The sequence below is a fragment of the Magnolia sinica genome, chromosome 1 (genome assembly GCF_029962835.1).
Source record: "Magnolia sinica isolate HGM2019 chromosome 1, MsV1, whole genome shotgun sequence".
NCBI classification, from domain to species: Eukaryota; Viridiplantae; Streptophyta; class Magnoliopsida; order Magnoliales; family Magnoliaceae; genus Magnolia; species Magnolia sinica.
Genome location: NC_080573.1, coordinates 54,029,722 through 54,055,206, shown reverse-complemented (window position 1 = coordinate 54,055,206; position 25,485 = coordinate 54,029,722). Strand labels below are relative to the sequence as shown.

The 25,485-nt window shown below is 44.0% G+C and overlaps 1 protein-coding gene across 1 annotated transcript; it reads right to left on the bottom strand.

Moving 5' to 3' along the window:
* Window positions 1–11,120: 11,120 nt before the first annotated feature.
* LOC131246386 (uncharacterized) lies at window positions 11,121–12,191 on the bottom strand. Its single transcript, XM_058246471.1, has 2 exons — window positions 11,703–12,191; window positions 11,121–11,261 (listed from the first exon to the last, which is right to left on the bottom strand). Exons 1-2 carry the CDS (start codon window positions 12,189–12,191, stop codon window positions 11,121–11,123), a joined length of 630 nt encoding a protein of 209 aa, XP_058102454.1.
* Window positions 12,192–25,485: the final 13,294 nt, after the last annotated feature.

The window sequence follows — 25,485 nt, the reverse complement described above, 5'->3', positions numbered from 1 at the left end:
CATCCGTTTCGAGCAAACAGAGCACATTTGGAGGCCCATTACTTAGATGCATCATGAAGTAAGTTCCCTGACCATGGATCTTGGACAAGATGCGATTCCAACACATTTGGATAGGCCGATCACCCGTGGCGGACCTGTATCTGTTTGACGGTTGTCGTTCCTCGATAAGGGCCACAAGTATATGGACATGTGCAGGGAAATTTCCCTGATCCATGGGTGAAGTTTGGTTAGAATTTGACGGTCTGAAATCTTCAATTTCGCTCGCAAGCGAATGGTCCAATTCACTTAAGTTTGGGTTCATTTTCTAAAGATATTGCGTTTCTCACACACTTTACTTAGGGCTCTAGTTATGCGTTTCTGGATACTATTAGGGCTTGATTCCCATGATAGTTGCCAAGCCCAGTAAGGCGGTCATAACCGTATAGTTTCATGGTAGTCAGACTTTTGACGCGCGGTCCACGTTCGATACAGAGTTTCAATGTGCTCTCGAGAGCAACTGGGTTTTGAGATTGCTCCTAGGTTCTTAGGTAATGCTGAGTTAGGGATTCTAATGGTTTTGGGTCTTGCAGTTCGTATAGATAGTGGTTTAAGCTAATTCCACTGGTTATTTAGTTTAGTACTTAAATAATTTTTGTCTAAATTTTAAAGGATTCGATCCTTTGTGATTTTTTGCCTGAGGTGGTACTTGGATCTTTGTACGAATTTTTTCGAGACTTATAATCTTCTCCCTTAAAGAAAAATTTTATCATTGAAATTAGTACCTTTTCATACTCCTCGAGAATTTGAGGGTAGTTCTTACAGACCTCGGCTCCTGTTTCCCAAGTAGCCTCTTCCTCAATGTGGTGAGTCCACAATACTTTCACGAGCAGAATCACTTTGTTGTGTAACACTTGTTCCTTCCTATCAATGATACGTGTTAATCGTAGTACATAAGTAGCATCTTCACTCAACTATTCCTGCTCCCATTTAATAATATGGGAAGGGTTAAGAATGTATTTCTTCAGCATCGATACATGAAATATGTTGTGCACGCCCACGAGTGGTGTGGGAAAAGTGAAACGGTATGCCACCACACCTACTCGGTCTAGTATCTGGAATGGGCCAATGAATCTTGGCATAAGCTTCCCTTTCTTGTCAAAACAAAGGACTCCCTTCATTGGAGAAACTTTAAGGAATACATGGTCCCCAGCTTCAAATTTCAGCTGTCACCATCTGGTATTAGCGTAACTCTTCTGCCTGCTCTGCTACAAGAAATCGATGCCTGATAATGTCGATCTTCTCCAAGGTCGCCTGCAATAAATTTGGGCCAATCAAAGTCTTCTCACCAACCTCTACCCAACAATGTGGTGATCGACATGGACGCCCATACAAGGCCTCATAGGGAGCCATAACAATACTCGCTTGAAAGATGTTGTTATAAGTGAACTCAGCATAAGGAAGATAATCATCCCAATTATCTTTGAAATCGAGCACACATGCCCACAACATATCTTCTAACACCCGATTTACCCGTTCCGTCTGCCTATCCGTCTGTGGGTGGAACACGGTACTGAACTTCAGTTGAACTCTGTAGACACTGAAAATCGACGCTTACGCTGATTTATATTTTATGTTTTTGTTAATGGTGGGAGTGATTAGGCTGATTTATGGATGTTGGAGTTTCCACTAGCCAATTAATCTTAGAATCCCACAGTCGGCTAGATCCCGCGGAATATGTAAGGTTTGAGAAATCTAAAGACTCTCCTACTTTAGATTGACTCCTGGTCTACGATCTAGGATTTCAGGTAAGGAATCATTGTTATAAAGAGGGAAGGTGTTAGGCACCCTCTTTGCCCGTACGAACCTACGGTCTCTACTTTGTGTGGTAAACAATCTCAAGGGATAGATGATGTGGTCGAAGTAGGACTAGGCACACACATGAATTTATGATGCTGCAAGATCAGAGATTTCTGCAAGCCATAGAGTATACGTCCAACTGCGTATTTAAAAGGCGGATGTGATGATGCTTATGCAAAGAGATAAAGAAATGGACTAGATCACTAGGAATTTCTGATGTGACAGGATCTGGTGTACAACAAGTCATAGAGCATACGTTCACTAGAGATTTAGAGAAGTAGGGGTGTTGAGAAGGGAATAGATGTCATGATGAATTCTTGTATGCAAAATGAATGGATCTTTGGCCTGATCTTGAGTAGGCTAAGACATGGACTGAGTCATGACAAATCTGAGATAGATTTAGAGATTGGGATGGTTTTGAAGGTAGGGAGTAGACTAAGGGGATAACTGAAAAGTCTAGATTTGGAGGCTTGGGAGCTCCTCCTCACTCTCACTCTCTTCCTCTCTCTCTCTCTCTCCCTCTCTCTCTCTCTCTCACTTAGCTTTAGAAATGAGAAGTGGATCATGGGTGTCTTAGAATGAGAAGAGGAGAGGGCGATTTATAGCCTTCTCCAATGGTTCTACGATAAATAGGAGGTAGGTAGAGGTTAAAATGATGTAATGGAGGCTTATGATTGGCTAGGGAGAGAGGACCGCCACGTGGCGTGCTCCCATTGGCTCTTGAGGTTGGTAAAATGGTAAATAGTGAAGGTTGGGGGTAAATCTAGGAGAAAGTTGACTTTCAGATGATGGGACAATTGTTGCTCGGAGGACACACGCGTTTGGTGAGCGAAGGTAATCGGAGTACCACCGGCGGTAGTCAAACTACCGCCCGAGCCGGGCTCGCACGTGCGGTCCTTGTGTGGCGCGCTGGCTTGTCTGGTGGTCCCTTTTTAAACTTTTAGAATTCAAATAGGTGGTTTCGAGGTTTAGGTAATGGGCCTAGGTCAAGGTATAGGGTATAGGCAGGGGTTGTAAGTGGGTTGAACGGTTTAGATTAGGGTTTTGGGTTTAGGTCATGGTTTTGGGTTATGTTTAGGTTTAAGCTGGGATTAGGGTTTAGTTTAGGATATGATCATGGTTCTCAGATTTGTCTTAGCTTTCTCAAGATACTAGCCTGGGTGGGTATCTACAAATGCCCCTCTTTGGTCGAGGTTACAAGCAACTGAGTGCCAAAGCGAGTGGACACACCACCCTTCTGGTAAGAAAAGGGTAGTGATTCGAATCTATTCTTTTCATTGTATCATTGTCAGTCGAATGTTTAGAAAAGAGATGACTTGCAAATATCATGAGGGTTGAGGGAAACATTGTGATTGTCCCCTGCGCATTTGTTGCGGCTTTATGGGTCACCAATCACAACCCTTTCATGTTAGATTATTGATATCATTGGAGAGTAAGTCTAAGAAGTAAGGGCCTCTGCACATTTGTCGCGGCTTTCCGAGGATTCTTGTACTGTTTGGTCTATAGTTCCTTTGCTATGTAATCATCCTAGGAGTATTTGATCCATTTGATTGTCAAAGTGGTTAGCTGCCCTGCACGTTGGTGCGGCCTTATGGGGAACTCACTACGCCGACTTGGACTCAATCAAATTTTGTAAACATCCTAAACTAGGTAAGTGCAAATAATCCCTTTGCCATGCAGTCTGATGATTCTGGTACTTTGATTACAATGGATTGTTATCACTTTGAGTTTGATTATTCTTCCCAGAGATAGATCCACTCATTTCTACTAACATTCGTACGACTGTCCAGATATAGAGATCGGGCCAATCGTACACGTATCACGTACGGATTCAATCATCCTCTGGGGAAACCGGGAGAGATCGAGTCTTATTTAGCTATTTGTCTGACTGCAACTGGAGAATATGAAAGATTCCTCAGTGTACTGCGTGCCGCGTGCATTTTTGAAAACTTTTTGTTTGAAAACTATCCTCTTCGGAGCTAAACTCCTTGGGGATTTTATTTGAAAATATATTTTTTGGATATTTTTTAGAAAATGTCTGATCGATTTCATGGGTGGGTGTCGTTATTCAGTTTTTATTTGTAATTCAAGTAAACAATCGCATTGCCTCCATTGATGAGCTGGCGGGGCTAACGATATTTACTGAAAATATTTTGAGATTTTTTTAAAAACATCCGTCTGATCTTGCGGGAGGGTGTTATCGTCCAGCTTTTATTGTAAATAGGTCAGATGACCTCCACTAATAAATTAATGGGGTTAATTGTTCAAAATATTTTTAAAAAAAATTTTTGGAAATATCCATCCGATCTCATGGATGGATGAGATCGTCTGGTTTTTATTAACTGAGAGATGGCCTCCATTAATAAATTAATGGGGCATTTTATTAAATATTTTCTTTTTCTCTTTTTTGAAATTTTTTAGCAATTTTGAGATATTACTTAATTGAATTTCTCATTTTCTCATGAGAAATTGAATTTATCATGAGGTTTTGAGAAAGATTCTTTACTTTTTCATTTTCTCTTTTTTTTTTATCTTTTTTGAGGTCTTTATCTAATGAATCAAAGGAGGATCCGGTCGTCCCATCTCCCCATGGGGGACAAGCTCGCTGTCCTAAGCAACTTTTGGTCGGGGAGGCAGTCGGACTGCCGCTGGCGGCAGTCCGATTACTACCGATCTGTCGTTTGGTCCAATGGTTCGAGACGTGCACTGGTCCGAATGGTGGGGCTTCTTCCTCTATTTAAATTCATCCCTTGGACGTCTAGGGACTCCATTGTGGTCCCTGGAAGCTCCTTGGTGGTGGTGTTCTTGATCTTCCTCCTTATATTTCTTTCCTTTTCATATTCTCAGGTGATTTGATGATGTATTTGAAGCTTAAGGACCTTTTGTTGAATTTTTGGGAGAAGATCTTGGTGGTTTGGATTTTTTTTGGACCATGAGAGGCCATGATCGATACCGTTGGACTTTTTTTTACCAGATCTCAATGGTTGGATCTTGCTGGATTTTTTTATTTTGGGTCATGGAGTTGGCTGAATTTTATTTTTTTTTAAATTTTGTTTGTTGTGTTGTATATTTTATATGTTAGAGTGGGGTGTGATAATAAAGGAGCTCCACCTTTTAAAAAAAATCTTTTTTTTCTCTTATTTATTTATTATTTTTTTGAATGATCTAGACCGTTGGATGGGTGATTTGGGGTCCACTTGAGTACTTTGATGGTGTAGATTTTGATGGTTAATCACCTTTGTGGATGATGCATGGATGAGATTTTTCAAGTGAGCTCCACATCATGATCTTGATCTGGCCAGATACATTTATTAAAGATAGATTTGGGATGGTGGTCTTTGAAAATGGATCTTTGAAAGTAGGCCTTTGAAATGGGCTTTAGAATGGGCCTTGAGATGGGCTTGGAAATGGGCCTTTGAATAGGCTTGGAAATGGGCCTTTGAAATTGCTTGGGCCTTTGAAAATGGGTCTTGCAGGTGGACTCTTGAAAGTGGGCTTGGGCCTTTGAAAATGAGCCTGGGTTTTTGAGAATGGGCCTTGGAGGTGGACACTTGAAAGTGGACTTGGGCCTTTGAAAATGGGCATGGGCTTTTGAAAATGGGCTTGGGCTTTTAAAAATGAGCCTTGGACCTTATGATGAGAAGGGTATTTACCTGTTAGCCTTGTTTGTGCAGCATGCCTCGCCATTGTAGGAATGAGGCCGACCCTTCTCGCCAATTGGCTAATCCTTGTTATGTACCGTGCGAGGGCCAACACCTTTCTGATGTAGCCCGGGAGGGCAGAGCACCTTCGATCTTAAGGGGACGAGGGGTCGGGACACATTAGCCTAATTGGTTTCATGATCCACAGCCTCTGTTCTTTGAGGTGTTGGAGCGTACTCTGTTCGCCAACCTATTTTGGGTTCGTCTGAGCAAGACAAACATGTCCCTTTTATCTGCCTTAACCGAACGATGGCACGCCAAGATCCATACCTTCTATTTGCCTTTTGGTGAGTGAGGGATTACTCCTTATGATATTTATATGTAGTTGGGTCTTCGATATGACGAAGGATCTGTTCCTTTTGAGGAGGATCTTCTGGTACCTTCTGATGATGACTGGATGGAGCTGTTGGGGATGATGCCGGATGCCTCAGATTTTTTGGTCATCGATTCAGGCTACTTTGGCTATCCTCGCACTTTGCTAGGCGCATCCCCAAGACTGAGGTCGCAGCCGTGGTGAAAGCCCATGCTCTGATTTTATACACCATGGGGGCGATGATTTTCTATCACGGGAACGAGCTGGTGAGTTCCCGTCTATTATCGCTTGTAGCTTATATCACCATTTGTATGAAGGGTTGGAGAAAGCCAGCCGCTGCATTAGCCGATCTTTGACTGGTTTTTATCCGATTATCGAGGTACACATTTTTGGATATCCCTTCTGCCTCATTCTTCCTGGAGATGGTATGTCATGCTTTTCTGGTTGCAGCCTTGTGCAGGTTTGCTTTTTTGATCATTTTCCCCATCTGGCACCCACTCTGATTGATCATTCACCTCCTTTCCCCCACAAAATGCTTTGGTATAAAGACAACCGCAGCTGTACGTGTATATTTTCTGATTTCACCTGGAGGTTGAATATAGATGCCCTCGTCCTTGATGATGTGAGTGATTGTCTTGCCCTATGTTGCCCATGTGTTTCTTGCTTTCTACTTGTCTTGCTGCCCCTGATCTTTATCTTTTTCCCACAGTTTTGGACCAGGTCGTACCTTCGATCGAATGCTACCCTTACACCTGGAGCTCAGGAGGCTTTTCAAGCCTCACGGCAGTGTCGCATCCTAGAGGGTCCTTGTGTGACGAAGTGGTATCTCGGAGAGAGGCTCTTATAGTAGCTGACTGGCAGTCCATTGGTTCCACTTAGTCCATCGTCTGGTCCATCTGATCGGAGGTCAGTGCTTAACCAAGAGTTGGCTACTGCTTTAGAGGGCTTTGATGTCAATGCCTTCATTGATCCTGCGTGAGAGTACAGCTCCTGGTGTGATCAGTATGGTATCGGCTCAATTTTGCAGTTTGGGTATGCTCCAGGTGACGACGCGTGTTTTGCTGGAGGAGGGATTTTGGGGCCTCACTTTCGTCAGAAGGACACAGATGCTTATCTCCCTGACGATAATTAGTTCCACTGTATCATGTAGCCATTCATCACTAGTTGTGTAATCCTCTGTATATATGAAATTTTAGTTGCTTGATGTTGCTCTTTTGGATTGTTCTTGATCATTTTGTCTTCTCATTTAGGCATTTGGATGTGCATTCTATGATCTTAGCCCCCTGAAGTGGGCCCCGCCCTAATTTCACTTGAAAGTGGGCCCGGGCGGTAATCGGACTACCGCCACTGACTTTTGCCCGTTTCCTTATTTTTTCAGGTGTAGCAGCAATCCAGCAGCATTAGTACCTGCAACTATACTTCGAGTAGTGCTAGCGGTAATCGAATTACCGCCTCCGTCCATCTTTTCTTCCATCGAGCCCTCTTCTTCTCTGTACATTCTTTTAGTCCCTTTTCAGATATTCTCATCTGCTCAAGCCGTCCGATCGTCCCTTTTGTTCCCTTCTCCTTTGTCTCTTTCTTCCTTGTCTTCTTCTCCTTTTGTCTCTTCCTTTTTTTGGAGCTATTATGGCTGGCCATGATGAGGGGATTGATGGGTTCATAAGTGAGGTTGGTGGGTCCATAAATGATGAAGGGGGTCCTTTGATGGTGACTGGTGGGAGGAAGTTAATGCCATTTATGACATGATTCCTACCACCATTGATGGAGGATACGAGGTTGGTTTGAATGGATTGGATGGCTTTGATGGGTTTGATGGGTTTGATGGGTTTGATGGACTTGATGGTTTTGATGGTTCCATGTTTGGTGGGCCATTGGATGTGATTTGCATGGGTGGACCATTAGATGATGGAGATGGTGTTGGAGAGATGGTAGATGGTCCGGATTTTAGTGGGCCGCTTTTGGATGTTGGGGATGATATGTAGTTAGGGGTGGATGGTGTGAATGGGATGGATCTAGTCCAGATGGGTGGCAGGCCCCACCTTGGTGGTTCGAGTGGTTTGGATCTAACAGGTGATGGCCTCCTGCGGATGGTTTAGGTCAGATATTTGGTGCGGACTTTGAGGTAGTGATGGGACAGGTAGCTATTGTCAGGGTTCAGGATATTAGTCCAGTCAGCCACTGGGATGCTTTAGGAGTTGCGGCTCTTGGGGATTTGTTTTCCAGATTGCTCCTGATGCGGCAGTTGTTAGCAGCTCGGGCTCACCTGTTGTGACTTTTCGGGACACTATGTGGGATGCGATGGGTGAGTATGGCTTCTTCCGCCATCATGAGATAGATCTCTTAGATGAGGGGATGCCCATCTTTAATGATTCACCTGTGGATCCTGAGTTCCAGATTGTAGAGGGCGTGCCTGTCTGGACTTGCCGTTTGCAGCCACACGACACTTATTCTGAGTGGTTGCATATCTGGATCGAGAGGTTGACCGAGTCTGAGATCTTGGAGCTGGGCTCCTTGGGCTTCCGGGAGGTTCTCCACTTTCACCGAATTCGCCTAAACTAGCGACTGTTGAGTGCGGCTTCGTACGATTGGGTTCCAGCACTGAATCTATTTTCCTTCAATGATTTAGAGCTGGGCCTATCGCTGGAGGAGTTTGCGCGCTTGTCTGGTCTCCCTCTCACCCAGGAGCCTTATGTTCCTTCATTTGAGCCGGTTCGTCCCACTGATATGATCTCCTGGTTTGGATCTCTCGTTGCTCTTCCTACTGCAGAGGGTAGGGCTGGTGAGCTTTTGCTTGAGCTCCTGTATGATCATTGTTCTACTTCCTGAGGAGGTCTCGGATCAGATCTCTAGCTTCAATGCTTGAATGCATTGATATTTTATATCTTGGCTGAGTTGCTTTTCTCGGGCTGGTGGCAGTCATCGTTAGTAGTTCCACGTTCTGTTCCGTAGGAGCATCACTTCTATGGTGCTAGTAGAGTTCTTCTTAGGTCTGACTGAGTGCTTTCTCGAACATACTCGCATCCTCCGAGGTTGCTGTTCATTCCTTCAAGTACTTCTTTGCTCTGGTCCTTTCCTTTGCTTTATCTTGCTATTTGCTTGCAACTTGAGCTTGGTATGTTCCTTTCTCCAGGTGTGGTTGTGGGAGCATCTTTGTATGACTCCTCCACTTGTATGGCCCGAGTCCCACCGTGATGATGTGCTTTCTTTACTAATTGATGGCCCTCCCCTTGGTGTCGAAGCCACTGAGTCGCTTTATCGTCGTATGCTCTCCCAGCTTCAAGGATGGGAGATTAGTTGGGAGGCTCAATGGCTTGTCGGATGCCCTTAATTTGTAGCGCCGTTCATACTCCTTTGTCGTTGTTAGGCCTCTGAGGATAGTGCTCTTATCATCCCATTCGTTTCCTTCAGCAGTTTGGTTTTTGGCAGGATATCCCAGATTTCATCTTTTCTGGATTTGAACATGCTCCTCTTCCTTCTGATTTGATCACTCTATACCGACAACTCTGGATTTCCTGGCAGGGCTCCTTAGATGTGACACCTTTGAATCATGAGTCTTGGGCTCCTCCTTTGGCAACAGTACCATACCAGCGGTGGGTGGCTGAGCAGTCACGTTATCGTCAGGTTCCCGGTTGGCACTTGGCCAATGAGGCCAGTGATCAGGATATGGTTGACGATATTGCTTCATCCTCTTCATGTGTTGATGATTCGTTCGAGGCCTTCGAGGAGCGGCCTTTTATCGATCTGTCCTTCTTACTTGCCATGCATGGTCATCAGATCTCTGAGATCGCTGTCGTTCGTCATACATGTGAGGATATGGCCCGTCAATTGGCAGTGGGGCGACGGTACGATGAGAGCATGTTCGCGGCTCATTGCCTGGACAGGGATGAGGCCTTCTACCTGCACATGGAGATAGAGAGGCTTAGGCAGAGGTTGTCGCTATATGAGAGATAGGAGCTTACCTGGATTTTATAGTTTTGATTGGTTGCTTGTCCTGTATGCATGGAGAATTTATTTATTTTTTGTTTTTATTTTTGTTTTCTGTAAGGAAAGAAAGCAGTGTACTTATGAAGATACTTTAAAGGAAAAAAATTTGTTTGTACAAAATTTGCTAGTGCTTGTTTGTGTTTGGATTAGTGCTTTTGGATGATTAGGATCAGACTATTGGGTTCAGACCACGTTGTACGCAGTAATCTGGATTGTTTATTTGGGATCATGGTTCCCTGAGAGGGTGTCCAGGGTCGCGTCCCTTGGATTTGAGCAGAGTTTGATAGAGTACCGATCTAAAGTTGATCCTCGCCTGTATCTTATTGTGGTGTTTACTGCTTCAGCTTCTTCTATACCTGCACTTTTATTTTATTTTTTTAATTTCTAGCCATTTTTGCCCGTAGCACCGTTTCAAGTTTTCACTACGTCCGGCTCTTCCCGTCATTTTTGCTCGTAGTGTCCTTTTGGATTTTCACTACGCCTCGGGTTTTTTATCTTACCTGCCACTTGGCAGCTATGATATTTTTACCCTTAGCGCCTTTTCAGATTTTCACCAAGTTCGCTACATGCTCGCTATTTTTACTCGAGGAGCCGTTTCGGATTTTCACCTCGCCCTTTTTGCTTAGGCATGTCCCCCCTTTTTTTTGAGTGCCGGAGAAACTTCCTTCATAGCCAGCCAACTGGTTGCCTTCCTGTCCTTGTCTTTGAGTACAATCGTAAGCTGTTTTTGGTTGGTTTATTTGGGGATGTGGGATAAACTTATTTTCTCTCTTTTTTGGGTCTTCTTTTTGAGATTTCCTGTCTTTTCCTTCTTTTTCTTTTCCTTTCTTTTTTGCTTCCCCCTTCTTCTTTTTTGTTTTCTCACTTTTTTTTGTGCTTTTGTTTTTTCTTCTTCTTTTATGGGAGAAATGACGGGTATTTCTGATGGGAGAGGTGGCGGATATATTTTTTTTGGTGAGAAAGTAATTGATACAGCACCTCCTGGGAGTATGGTTACTCGTGATAGATTTTCACGTTATTGGCGTTGATGGGCTCGGGAAGATCTTCTCCTTTCAGATTGGTGAGCCAAAGAGCACCTCCTGGGAGTACTTCTCGAATGATCAGCAGTCCATCCAATGATGGTTTGAACTTTCTTCTGGGGTCTAGAAAGTATGGCGGTAAGATACGTTTCATGACCATGTCGCCAACTTTGAAACTTCTCTTTCAGACCCTCTTGTTGTAGGCCCGAGCAATCCTTCTTTGATAACATTGGGAATGGCTTAGTGCCCGCATGCGCTTTTCATCTGTTAGATGCAGTTGATCGTATCTTGCTTGTTGCCACTCGCCTTCCTTGACTTGGCTTTCCAGTAATATCTGAAGTGATGGGATTTTGATTTTGACCGGTAGTACCGCTTCCATTCCGTATACGAGCTCGTATAGAGTTGCACCTGTAGCAGACCGTATAGATGTCCAATAAGCCCAGAGTGCGTAAGGGAGCATCTCCGACCAGTCGCGATATGTCTTCACCAATTTCTCCAGTATGCGAATGATAGTTTTGTTTGCAGCTTCAACCCCACCATTCATTTGAGGACGGTAAAGACTTGCTGATGACGTTGAAATTTGAACTTGTCAAGGAAATCGCCCATCCTTTTATTGACGAATGGAGTTCCATTGTCTGTGATAATGGCCTGAGGGACCCCATATCGGCTGATGATATTGTTCTTCATAAACTTGACCACATGAGATGATGTGATGGTGGTGTATGATGTTGCCTCTATCTACTTGGTGAAGTAATCTACCACCACCAGGATGTATTTATGCCCGTTTGAAGCTTTGGGATTGACTTTGCCGATGATGTTAAATCCCCATACAGAGAAGGGTCATGGTACCATCAAGTTGTAGAGTTTGGAAGCAGGCGCATGGATCTGATTTACATGCTCCTGACACTTAAAGCATTTCCTAACATGTTCACAGCAATCTATCTCCATCGTAAGCCAATAGTAGTCGAGTCGTAAGATTTTCTTTGCCATCATATGCCCATTCATGTGTGGGCCATATAGTCCTTTGTGGATTTCTGACATTATTTGTGTTGCTTTCGTCTCATTCACACAGCGGAGAAGGACTTGGTTGAAGGATCGCTTGTAGAGGATGCCCCCGATGATCACCAACCATGCCACTAGTTGTTGGATAGTGCGACGATCAGTTGGTGTTACTCCTTCTGGGTACTTCTGATGTTCGAGGTATTCCTTGATGTCTGTGTACCATGGCTGATCATTCGAGGGAGTTTCAGCTTCGTCGATTTGTAAGCAAAATGCGGGCTCCTTCTGAAGTTCGACAGTGAGTTCCCATTCAGCAACTCCTTTTGGAATTTCCAGCATTGAGGCGAGGGTAGCCAGAGCGTCTACGAACTAGTTCCTGGCTAGAGGCATATAGGAGAATATGATCTTTTTGAATTCCTCAGTTAGATTCTCTAAGTAGACATGATACGAGATCAGCTTTTCATCCTTGGTCTTCCAGTCACCATTTATCTGATTGATGATGAGTTGCGAGTCTCCAAAGACTCATTACTTCTTCACGTTGAGGGTTATAGCTTCTCTTAGACCAGCGATACATGCTTCATATTCAGCCACGTTGTTAGTACATTGGAATGCCAGTCGCCTGGATATGAGAACTGGGACGTCATCAAAAGAGTAGAGTATGGCGCCTACTCTGCTTCCTTTTGAATTTGCAGTCCCGTCAAAGAAGAGTGTCCACTCTCCTGCCTTTCTTTTTTCTTCCTCCTCGATTAGGAGGATGTCCTCATCAGGAAAGAAGGTCTTCAGCGGTTGGTAGTCAGGCAGGGAGTGTGCTAATAAGTGGTCGGCCAGTGCTTAGCCCTTGATTACTTTCTGAGTAACATATGTGATGTCGAACTTGGAGAGCAGTAGTTGCCATTTTGTGATCCTTCTTGTTAGTGCTGGTTTCTCGAATAAGTATTTTAACTGGTCCATGCGAGCGAGCAGAAGGATTGGATGAGCGATCATGTACTATCGTAGACGTTGTGTTACCCAAACCATGGCGAGACACGTCTTCTCTAAGCTGGAGTACTTGGTTTCATAGCTTGTGAACCGTCGGCTTAGGTAGTAGATCACTTGCTCCTTTCTTCCTATGTCGTCATGTTGGCCAAGTACGCATCTGATTGCTTCTGCTACGACAAAGATATATAGAGTAGTGGCCTACTTGGGGTAGGTGGCATGCACACTAGAGGATTTAACAGATACTTCTTAATCCTGTCAAAGGCCACTTGGCAATCATCATTACATTCCTTTGGCGAGTTCTTCTTGAGAAGCCTGAATATGGGTTCATAGATGGGTGTGAGCTAGGCGATGAATCGGGTGATATACTGGATCTGTCTGAGGAAACCCTGAATTTCCTTTTTAGTCTTGGGTGGTGGCATTTCGATGATTGCCTTAGTCTTGGTCTCGTCCACCTGGATACCATCTTCGCTGATGATGAAGCCTAACATCTTGCCTCTAATTACACCGAAGACACATTTTTGTGGGTTGAGACGGAGCTTGAACTTTTCAAGCCTGTCGAAGAGCTTCTTGAGGTCTTCGAAATGTCCTTCGATCATGCGATATTTGACGATCATATCGTCTATATAGACCTCCATTTCCTTGTTTATCATGTCATGGAATAAGGCGGTCATGGCTCGCTGATATGTAGCCCCTACATTCTTTAACACAAAGGGCATAACCCAGTAGCAGAAAGTTCCCCACGGCGTGATGAAGGAAGTTTTCTCTCGATCTTCAATGGCCATCTTGATCTGGTTGTAGCCTAAGAAGCCGTCCATGAAGGAGAAGATCTTATGTCCAGCAGTATTATCCACCAGTGTGTCGATATGAGGAAGAGGAAAGTCGTCTTTAGGTCTTGCTTTGTTGAGGTCCCTAAAGTCGATACACATCCTGACTTTGCCATCCTTTTTTGAGACTGGTATGATATTTGCGAGCCATTCTGGGTAGTTGGAGACTACCAGGAATCCCGCGTTGTATTGCTTGATGATTTCATCACGATTTTTCAAGGCCCATTTCGGCTTCATTCTTTGCAGCTTCTGCTTGACAGGCTTCATGTTTGGCTTAGTAGGCAAGCAATGTACCACCAAATCTTCATCAAGCCCTGGCATGTCCTCATAAGAGAAAGCAAATTTGGACAACCGCGGTCTTAGAAATTTCATCATCCTCTACTTGTATTTTGGAGACAGTGATCTACCGATGCACACCTCTCTGGGGAGTTTTGGTGATCCCAAGTTCACAATTTTGAAGTCATCTGCCACAACATTAGCCTTTGTTTTGAACCTTTTGAGAGTGTCCTCGAGTTCGAGAGCTGTATCATCATTTCCCTCATCCGGGGCTTCATCCAAACCCATGAGTTTGAAGTCCAACTCTAGATCGAAATCGTATGAGTCGACCTTGAACTCTGACACTGCGTGTGAAGTGTTTGGCGCAGTGATTTTTGAAAAAATTTCTATTGTTTTGGTATTTTGAGAATTTTTTGATGTTTTGTGATTTTGAGAAATATTTAATGTTTTTGTGCTTTTTGGAAAATGTGATGTTTTTGTTTTATGAAAATTTTCTGACTTTTTTTGTGTTGGTAAGGGGTTTCGAACAGGACGGTGTTGCGAACCATGATTGATCTTATCCTAGTTCAGGGTACCAACTACTATTTACATTGGTATTTTTTTGAAACCGCCATCCATGGATGGCTTACCGGCTGATTCAATTGTCAGGGGGATGGCTGACCAACTTGGTTCTTTCCCCCTTTCGATCATGCTGTTCTGCCCTGTTTATTCTTGAGGGTCATCTATCATGATGACCATGATGTCTGTTGGGCTGGGTTCAGAGTCGAAATCTGATTCAATCTCTTCACTCAGAAGCTGGAGCTCCTCAGGCTCCTCGGATTCACCTTGTGGTGGGATCCTGATGTCTGTCCAGTCAAGGGAAGGCCACTTCCCTTTATCAATCCAATGAATGGGCTACTTCTGCGCCTGTGCTACTGAGCTAGTGGTAGGGATATGCCCCCTTGACTGTGGGTGGAGATGGGTGTCTCCCCGTTCTTGCCTGTATCCTTTGTAAGGGGCACCTTTAGTTTTATGTCCTCTAGTGGTGGACCTGTTTCCATGCCCCTAGGTTCATGTGATGGGTCTGGGGGTTCTGCTCCTAGCATTGAGTGTGCTTTTGATGTCCTGAGGATCTCATCCCATCGTATGGGCGGCCAAATGGATTCCTGGCTGGAATGTTCTGTGAGTTTGAACCGTTGGAGGTGATCCTCAAGAGAAGTCATCATGTCACCATAGACTATTCCGACCTTAACAAACTCGATGGGTGTGCATTTGAATGGTTGCCTCTTTTTCGACCTTGTGGCCTGATCTTCTGGTGTCGGTTGATATCCCAATCCCTGTCTCTGTATGTTGGCAAGTGCTAGCTTTACTACCATAGCTTTCTCATGGAATTCAGCTCGATAGTTCAAAATTAGTCGCTCAGCAGGGGGATGACATATTTAGTGGCCAAAGGGCGTGGATTGGCAATTAAGTTCACAATTTTAAACTCGAAACTGTGATACGGTATGTCACCCTCTGCGTGCTAAACATCGATCACTGGGATGTCAGTTTCTAGGATATTAACTGTCACTGGTAGGATGATTTCTGGCTCTGCCAGTACTGAGATGATTCGATTGCCCAATGGGAATTTAGCCCTTTGATGGAGGGTAGATGGGATGGCTCCCACAGCATGGAGCTATGGTCACCCCAACAGAAGGTTAAATGAGGCAAGGATGTCAATGACCTAGAACCTGACAAGTGTCATGTTAGCCTTGACTTACCTCCGGGAGTTATCAAAGGCTCAGACGCTCATAGTACTGGGCCGAAAGGAAGATGGTTTAATCACTAAACGTTCGGCAATCCTCAAAGGGTAAATGTTTAGGCTTGATCCGTTGTCTATGAGTACAAGTGAAACTTTGAAATTCTCGTAATGGACAACTATATTTAATGAGTGCCCATGTTTGCAACCTTTGGGTGTCAACTCCTCATCAGAGAAAGTGATGGATCGTGGTGCGAGGAGTTGTCTGATCATACTTGCCACCATTTTGGGAGGTACATCAGGGGAGATATGTGCATCATTCAATATTTTCGCAAAGATTTCTCGATGCGGTCTTGATGTGCATAAGAGTTCCTGGATGGAAATTTGTGCAGGAATGGATTTGAGCTGAGCTGATATGTCGTAAGCAGCATCAGGTTTGTGGGTGGTTCCTGATAAAGTTCTCCAGATTTCCTTTGGGTTCTGGTTGTCTCTTCTGAAATATCTCCCGTTGTTGCCCACTTCAGCACACTCTGGGTAATGCCATGGGACTGCCTTCATGTTATAGGAGGGAACCATCCTCCCTTCTAGGTATATCATCGGTTCTTGAGGCTGAGAAGTTGTTGCCGGAACTATTTGTGGTGGACTTGATGATTTCTCTTGAAATGTGATCGAATCTTGGTGAGATTTAACGATGGGGTTTTCTTCCTCCACTTGATGTGTGGGAGGGATCCTCCGGGCATGTGTTAGTTGGTGAGACATTAGGAAACTTGATGTTTGGATCGAGGGTGCCTCTTGCAAGGTTAGCGGGGCTAGATCAGAGAGGCCTATTGGAAGAATGAGGGGTTCAGAATCTGACCTTTTTGGATTTGCCAAGGTTGGGGCTGGATGTGCCCCTTGGGGGACGAGATGTTGAGGTGTGACCTGTTAAATGCTGCTTCTAGGATGAGAGGTTGCATTGTCGGTGCTGCTTCAAGAAATCTGAGAGGTTGTGTTGTTGGTGCTGCTTCAAGGAATATGAGAGGCTGTGTTGTTGGTGCTGCTTTAAGGAATATGAGAGGCTGTATTGTTGGTGCTGCTTTAAGAAATATGAGAGGCTGTGTTATTAGTGCTGCTTCAAGGAATATTAGAGGCTGTGTTGTTAGTGCTGCTTCAAGGAATACCTATGGCCCAGGCGATGGCCCCTGTCTGTGTCCCCATGTTTGGTTTGCTGTGCCGGGCATGATTGCTTGTATGGAATGATGTGGAGAGGAGTACATGGGTCACCCTCCCTCAATGTGGTTGACGATAGAGGTACTGGGTGTGTTGGGTCCCGCTTGATGTGATGGCAGGGGATTTTGGAGAATGTTAGCTTGAGCCGTATTGTTAGCCTGCGGGGTGATCGCAATCTTCTGGCTTTTAATTAAATCTTTGACTACATGTTTCAAAGAAAAGCGGTGGTCCGTTAGGTGGCCAGGAGCCTGGTGATATGCGCAATACTGATTTTGATTATAACTAGGTGGCAAGGGATTAGGCGAAAGTTGAGGTTGGAGTGGTGTTAGAAGTTTCTTTTTACATTAACATTGTCAGAGCCTGACTGTTTGTTTGTGCTAAAGGGGTAAACTTCCTACCTTACATTGCCTGTTTGTAGGGACCTTGTGCATTTATCTCAAGCTGTTGTTGTTGTTGAGACGACTGTGCCTGTTATCCCTATTGGGCTTGTTGTGGTTGGTACTACCTATTTGATTGTGGTTGGTACTGCCTTTCTTGTTGTGGCTCCGGTCGTGGAGCATACTGATTGCCTTTAGTGTTGGCGACGATATTGTTAACCTTCGTAGTACGTTATGCGGGAGCAGTGCCGTTTCCAGTCCCGTATCCAACGGGTTTCCCCTCAACTTTGTTTCTTCTGATTGTGGGGGCTTGGTGTGGTCATGGGGAAATGGTTCTAGCTCTGATCCTGGCTTCCACTTGTTCTCTAGCTCGGATGAGCTAAGAGAAGTTTACGTATGGGTATGAGATCAAATATTCTGAAATGTTGGGATTTGCTGAATAAACGATCATGGATATCTGTTCTTCGTCATCGATGGGGTTTCTCATTCGCACTGCCATGGCCCGCCATCCTCCCATGTATGCTGACAATGATTCGTCACTTTTTTGTCTTAAGGCAGCTAGATCTACCCTTCTCGGAGCCATGTTCAGGTTATATGAAAAATTGCCGATGAATGCCTGGGAGAGTCTTTCCCAAGTTCTGATTTGATGGCTATCCAGCGAGGTGTACCAATCCAAAGTGTCACCTTTAAGGGACTTCTGGAAAAGCCGTATCAAGGATTCATCGTTCCCTGCTATCGCATTGAGTTCCCCACAAAAGGCTTTTAGATGTGTTGTGGGGCACCTGCTACCGTCGTACCTTTTAATTTTAGGTACCTCGAAGTTTGGAGGGACCCAGGCATCAAGGAAAGGACATAGATCTCTAAACTTGGTGGATGGGTGATCCACTCCTTGCTTTCTCTATAGCTGATTTTACACCATTTGTAGTTGTTATCGTAATTCCTCGATTTCCGACTTGCCTTGCGGTGGATATCTTGCCCCTTGCTGTAGGGCTTGTGCTGCTTCCTCTTCATATGGATCGAGAATGGGCGGTTGCTGGAAAGACGGTGGACTCCCGGTGGCGGGAGTTACTGGAATTGAATGCCGCTCCCTTTAGGAGGAGGGTGTGATGTTCGAAAATGGATCCCGCCTGGGGTATCTGCCAATTTCGGAATGTTACTCCCATTAAGGGGAGTGAATTGGACTCGAAACTGGCCCCCTTCATGGGCATCTGCCAGTTCTTGTCTGTGGTTCCCATTAGGAGGAACTTGTGTTGTAACCTAATTGTTGTGATGTGCTGAGTAGAGATGTGTTGGAGGGTTGCTTCCGTTTGCTGGCTGCTGTTGATCCTGTGCTGACTCTTCTGGGAGAGGGAGAACAAAATTTACTGGAGGAATGAGGGGAAAAGCAAAAGGAGTTTGAGGGATTGAACTATTCTATACACTAGGTTGGGTTGCCCGTGTATTTGGTGTGGCATTTGGTATTAGGCGAAGTAGTAGCTCTTGCATCGCTTGGAGACTTTGGGCTACCTCTTGCATAGTTGTATTGGTTTGTGGGTCTGTTGAAGCTACAGGAGGTAACAACGCGCGTGTCGGTGTAGGTATGAGTGCTGATGTTTCAGGAGTTGGCTGAGCTGCTGGCTCTTCTTCATAGGTAGCTTGAGAGCTCATGGCTGCGCGGGATCCAGTGGTCATGGTTTGAATCTATGCCTAAGAAAGTGCAAGCCGAAGATATTTTTTATTTGTTTTGTGAATGCAGTGATGAATGTCCCTTGAGATTAGAATACCACACATTTTCGAGTTCGGTCTCGGCTAGTGCGAGCTAGCAAATCCCCAGTGGAGACGCCATACTGTAGACACTGGAAATCAATGCCTACACTGATTTATATTTTATGTTTTTGATAGTGGTGGGAGTGATTAGGCTGATTTATGGATGTTGGAGTCACCACTAGCTAATTAATCTCAGAATCCCGCAGTTGGCTAGAACCCGCGGAATTTGTAAGTTTGAGAAATTTGAAGATTCTCCTACCTTAGATTGACTCTTGGTCTGTGATCTGCCATTTCGGGTAAGGGATCTCTCATACAAAGAGGTAAGGTGTTATGCACCCTCTCTGCCCATACGAATGTACGGTCTCTACTTTTGTGGTAAAAATCTCAAGGGATGGATGATGTGGTCGAAAATAGGACTAGGCACACACATGGATTTCTAATGTGGCAAGATCCGAGATTTCGGCAAGCCACAGAGCATACGTCCAACGGCGTATCTAGAAAGCGGATGTGATGATGCTTATGCAAGGAGATAAAGAAATGGACTAGATCACTAAGAATTTTTGATGTGACAGGATCTAATGTATGGCAAGTCACAGAGCATATGTTTACTAGAGATTTAGAGAAGCAGAGGGGTTAAGAAGGGAATAGATGTCATGATAAATGCTTGTATGCAAAATGAATGGATCTTTGGCTTGATCTTGAGTAGACTAAGACATGGGCTAAGCCATGACCAATCTAGGATAGATTTGGATATTGGGATGGTTGGGAAGGTAGGGAGTAGACTAAGGGGATAGCTGAAAAGTCTGGATTTGGAGGCTTGGGAGCTCCTCCTCACTCTCACTCTCTTCCTCTCTCTCTCTCACTTAGCTTTAGAAATGAGAAGTGGATCTTCGGTGTCTTGGAATGAGAAGAGGAGAGGGCTATTTATAGCCTTCTCCAATGGTTCTATGGTAAATAGGGGGTAAGTAGAGGTTAAAATGATGTAATGGAGGCTTATGATTGGCTAGGGAGACAGGAGCGCCACGTGGCACATTCCCATTGGCTCTTGAGGCTAGTAAAATGGTAAATAGTGAAGGTTGGGAGGGTAAATTTAGGAGAAAGTTGACTTTTAGATGCTGGGACAGCTACTGCTCGGAGGACACATGCGTTCGGTGAGTGAAAGTAATTAGAGTACCACTAGCGGTAGTCAAACTACCATCAGCGGTAGTCCAACTACCACCCGGGCCAGGCTCGGGTCAGGCTCGCACGTGCGGTCATTGTGCGGCACGCTGGCTTGTCTGGTGGTCTCTTTTTAGACTTTTAGAATTCAGATATGTGGGTTTGGGGTTTAGGAATGGGCCTAGGTCAAGGTATAGGGTATAGGCGGGGGCTGTATGTGGGTTAAACAGTTTAGATTAGGGTTTTGGGTTACGGTTTGGAAGTTTGAGGTTTGGGTCATGGTTTTGGGTTATGTTTAGGTTTAAGCTAAGATTAGGGTTTGGTTTAGGATATGATCATGGTTCTCGGATTTGTCTTAGCTTTCTCAAGATACTAGCCAGGGTGGGGTGTCTACAAACTCCCATTGCTTCTTGGATTCGAGTCCAAAAGATAGACGTGAATCGCGTGTCTCGATCCGACACAATCTCCGTAGGCACTTCATGCAGACGTACTATCTCCTTGATATATAGCCTGGCCAAATCATCTGATGGGTTTGAAACTCTAATCGGGAGAAAATGAGCCGATTTCGTCAATTGGTTCATAATCACCCAAATGGAGTCATGCCCCTTCCTCGTCTTTGGTAACTCGAAAATGAAATCCATAGAGATGAAATCCCATTTCCACTCAGCTATAGGCATGGGTTGAAGTAAACCTGGAGGTCAACGATGCTCGGCCTTGACCTACTGGCACATGAGACAACGAGATACAAAATCTGCTATGTGGGCCTTCATGTTGTCCCATCAGTATGAACGCTCCATATCTTGATACATCTTTGTACTACCAGGATGCATCGCCATCTTTGAATTGTGAGCAGCTTCAAGAACTTCCTTTCTTAAGTCATGAAGATTTGGGACGCATAGGCGGCCACGATAACATAAACCCCAATCCGAACTAAATCTCTATTCAGAGTCTTCATCGTCACTAGCTCATTTTCTCATCTCCACTAACCATTTATCTTCCCCCTGAGCCACAATGATTCGTCACTAGGGTAGTTTTCTTTGTGTTTCCTCAACTATCGCGACGCATAGGCAATCACTCTATCCTTCTGCATAAGAACACAACCCAAACCAACACGAGACATGTCGGTGTATATCGTATATCTGACCCCTTTCTCTGGCAATACTAGCACAGGGGCAGACGTCAGCTTGTCCTTCAATTCCTGAAAGGCTACATCTGCCTTCTCATTCCAGGCAAACTTAATATCCTTTCGTGTGAGTTGAGACAACGGTCTAGCTATCATGGAAAAATCTTTAATGAATCGACGATAGTAGCCAGCAAGACCTAGAAAACTCCTCACTTCTATAACCGAACCGGGCTGCTCCCAGTCTTGAACTACAGTGACCTTAGAAAGGTCCACAACGATACCTTCCTCGGACACCACATGTCCCAGGAACTTGACCTATTCCTTCCAGAAGTCGTATTTCTTGTACTGAGCGAATAACTAACTCTTCCTAAGAGTACCAAAGATTGTTCGCAGGTGCTCTTCGTGTTCTTCCCAACTTTTGGAGTATATCAAAATGTCATTTATAAACACGATGATGAATCGGTACAGATACGACCAAAATACCCTGTTCATGAGGTCCATGAATACGACCGGTGCGTTCGTAAGTCCAAATGACATAATGGGGAATTCATAGTGCCCAAAACTGGTTCTGAATGTCATTTTCTACACTCCTCATCCCTGACGCGCAACTGGTGATACCCTAACTATAAGTCGATCTTTGAAAAATACATTGCCCCTTTAACTGGTTGAATAGGTCATCTATCCTAGGTAGAGGGTACTTGTTCTTCACCGTCACTTGGTTCAACCTGCGATAATCAATACACAAACGCAGTGATCCATCCTTCTTCTTCACAAAAAACACAGGTGCTCCCCAAGGAGATACACTCGGTCGTATGAAGCCTAAATCCAACAGATCGTTGATCTGTCTCCTCAATTCCTTCATTTCACATGGAGGCATGCGATATGTCGGTAGCAAAATGGTTGTCGCACTAGGCACAAGGTCGATAGTAAAGTCGATCTCGCACTGAGGAAGTAGTCCAGGTATCATCCTAAACACGTCTGTGAAATCTCGGACTATATGCATGTTCTCAAGTGTCGGACCATCAACTTTCTCTAGCAAGGTAGCATAACAACTTATGCGGTAGGGCCAACTGACCAAAACTCAAAAAGTAAAGGTCATGCCCTCAAATCCATGAGCTGTCACCACCCTAGTATCGCAATCGATCTCTGCCTTCATCTCGGTGAGCAAATCCATACCGAGGATAATGTCGTAATGATATAGTGGGGCAACAATTAGGTGAACGAGTACTGTCATGCTTCCTAAGTCTATCGAGCAATCCTTACAAATCCTGGTAATGTCTAAAAAGGTCCCTGTGGGAGTAAGGATTCTCATCCCCTTTGTAGGAGCTATTTCTAACACTAGTCGCTTGACTGTTGCGCATGATATTATTGAGATAGTGGACCTGGTGTCCACCAATAAGAAGACTAGTGTACCTTGGATATGTGTTGTGACTTCATAAGAAAATGGTGTTGCGGTTGCTGTCTCGAATGCCTCAGCTGCAAGTGAGTGCACACGAGCTTGTTGAGGACGATTCGGCTGCGCTGCCATAGATCGTTGAGGCGACCTATTTCGAGGTACATTGTGTAAGTGCTATAGTTTCTATCCCTATGTGTTGTCAAATTTGTAGTGCCAAAATCACTATTATACTCTGTTATATATAACTTGCATAAGTGAAGCTCTCTCAAGGATCAACATACATGAACAAGCTAAGCTCACATCAAGCAAAGCTCTCAAGTACAAAACTTAAGATCTTGAATGCAAGAGCTGCTCACAAAACAAGACTCAAGCCGAAAAGAAAGTACAAGGCAAGACTCAAGTTGAGACTCAAGCTGAACTCAAGACTCAAGTTGAAAGTCAAGCTGAAATCAAGACTCAAGCTGAAACTCAAGCCACTTTCAAGATTGAGCTACTTCAAGGTTTAATCTTCATCAAGACTTCAAGGCTCATTCTTCATGGTCTCTTGTTTCAATGTCCATACTTCATGATTGAGGTTTGTTTGACCATAGGATGACCTTAGAAGTAGGTCATTTCGGATACATAAACCGAATGTTATTTTACATGTGATTGGTCTGTTCTTCGACTAGTCCTAGGGCTTCTTCGACTAGTCCTAGACTTGCTTCGACCAGTCTAAGAAAATCCTCGACCAGTCGTAAGTTTGTTACATATTAGGATAAAACTGTTAGCCTTCGACTAGTCTAGGAATCCGTTCGACCAGTCGTAGGAGCAGTGTTTCTGCATCTTCGACCCGTCGTAGAATCTACGACTCGAAGTCGAGCGAACCTTTAGGTTCTTCGACCAGTCGAAGGAAACCTACGACCAGTCGTGGGTGACCTACGACCAGTCGTGGGTGGGCTACGACCAGTCGTAGAACGGTCTGCGCTTATCCCGCCTAATCTTTCAAATATCTGTTATGACTTCGACTAGTCGAAGAGCACTCTAGACCAGTCGAAGACCTGATCTTCTCACCTATAAATAGAGCACGAATCTCAAAAGAAATCATCGATTTAATTAAAGTATTCAAGCCAATCTTCGTCGAACTTCTGAGAGATAATTCAGTGCTCCATCTAAGCTAAGTGTGCTTATTTAATATCTTCTTTCCTTAGCTTTATTTTAATTGATTTTGTTTCTGTTATTCCAATCTGATTTGAAAAGAGGAATTGTTATTCCCTTTCTTTGGAATCAAAATCAATTAAGGCAAGCCCTATTTGGTTTAATTTAAAATCTATTAGAATTAGAACCATTGTAATCGAGTACTGGACATTGAACTTGGACATTCAATCATCTACTTTGATTTGGTTCTACCGGGCTGCTACAACGAAGGAGATTTTCAGGTATTTTACATATTGTAAATTCCTTTCTATTATTTTGGTTTCTTTCAAGATTTGCCAGAAAAATCTTGTTGTATTGGTTATCTGAGGAGAGCCAGGAAAACTCAGAAGTGGGGTTTTTTTAATTGTGTAAGCCCACATACAAAGACACAATTGTAAGGGTTTTGGGTGAACCTGGGAAAACCTATTTTTAGTGAACGCTAATATCCCCTGTGTGAGGATATTAGGAGTGGAGTAGCTTTTTGTGTGGCTGTTGTATAACAGTTGGTGAACACACAGGCGAACCACTATAATCCCTTGAGTTGTGGTTGATTGTTTTATTCTTCTAATTTTTTATTCTTTTTGTGGGATGTATGTATGGTGGTGAATGTTGTAATTATTTCAAGCTTTGTGAGAATGTTGTAATAGCTTAGAATTTACTTTCTGCTATTCCTTTATAAGCTTGATTTTCAATTTCATTTGAAAGTTGTTCCAGCAAGGTTGCCCTGCCATTTTTATGGTGTATGGCTGTCCCTAGAACAATACATTTTTAATTACAAGTTATTTCAATTCAGTTTATATTTAATTCTGTATTCCTCTTCGATTTGAGACTTGATACAAAGACCTTTCTAGAAATAAGGTTGTCCTACCATAAACTCTGTTTTTGGTGTAAGGTTGCCCTTAGAATAACATTTGTATCAACCTCTCAAGATCTGAATTTTGAGGTTGTTTTACTTTCCTGCATTGTTATTTAATTTGGCTATCATTTTCTTTATTATTCCGCTGTTATAAGTTTTTATTTGGCATTGTCCTATTCACCCCCCCTCTAGGACATATAGCTTGGCCTTTTCACATTGGGCCTATAGAAAGGTTGTGCTGGCGGTGCTGATCGCAGAGGTGAAGTTGATATAACTTATGACATCTAATAGTTGATTTTCTGAGGAGGCATGAAGCCATTGTCCCTCATCTTGGTAAAGTAATAAGTATTTGTATGGCCTAACCTTTTGCAGTAGGTGCACCACAAATTTGATCGCCTAGGCTGGGTCGATGGAGCCGTAAGCCTAGGAGGCGAATTTTCACGTGGCCTCTTGTTGAGGAACGGTCTGTTCGACAAATCAGGTCGAGGCCTCGGACCCATGGGTACACGTGTACTTTATAGTCTGTCCTCATCCTGCTCAGCTCGCAGGAACATGTTCATTAGCTCAACATAATTAGGAATGCTAGCGCAACACATCTTTGTGCAGATTTTAGGCCGCAACTCTAAAAATTGCTGCATCTTCATTGGCTCGTTCGCTACGATCAAAGGATCATATTAGGCTAGCTCTTTAAATTTGTTCTCATACTCTGACACAGACATTTCTCCCTATCAGAGTTGAAGAAACTCACCCTCCTTTTCATTACGGTATGTGAGGGAGAAATACTTTCCATGGAAGCAAGT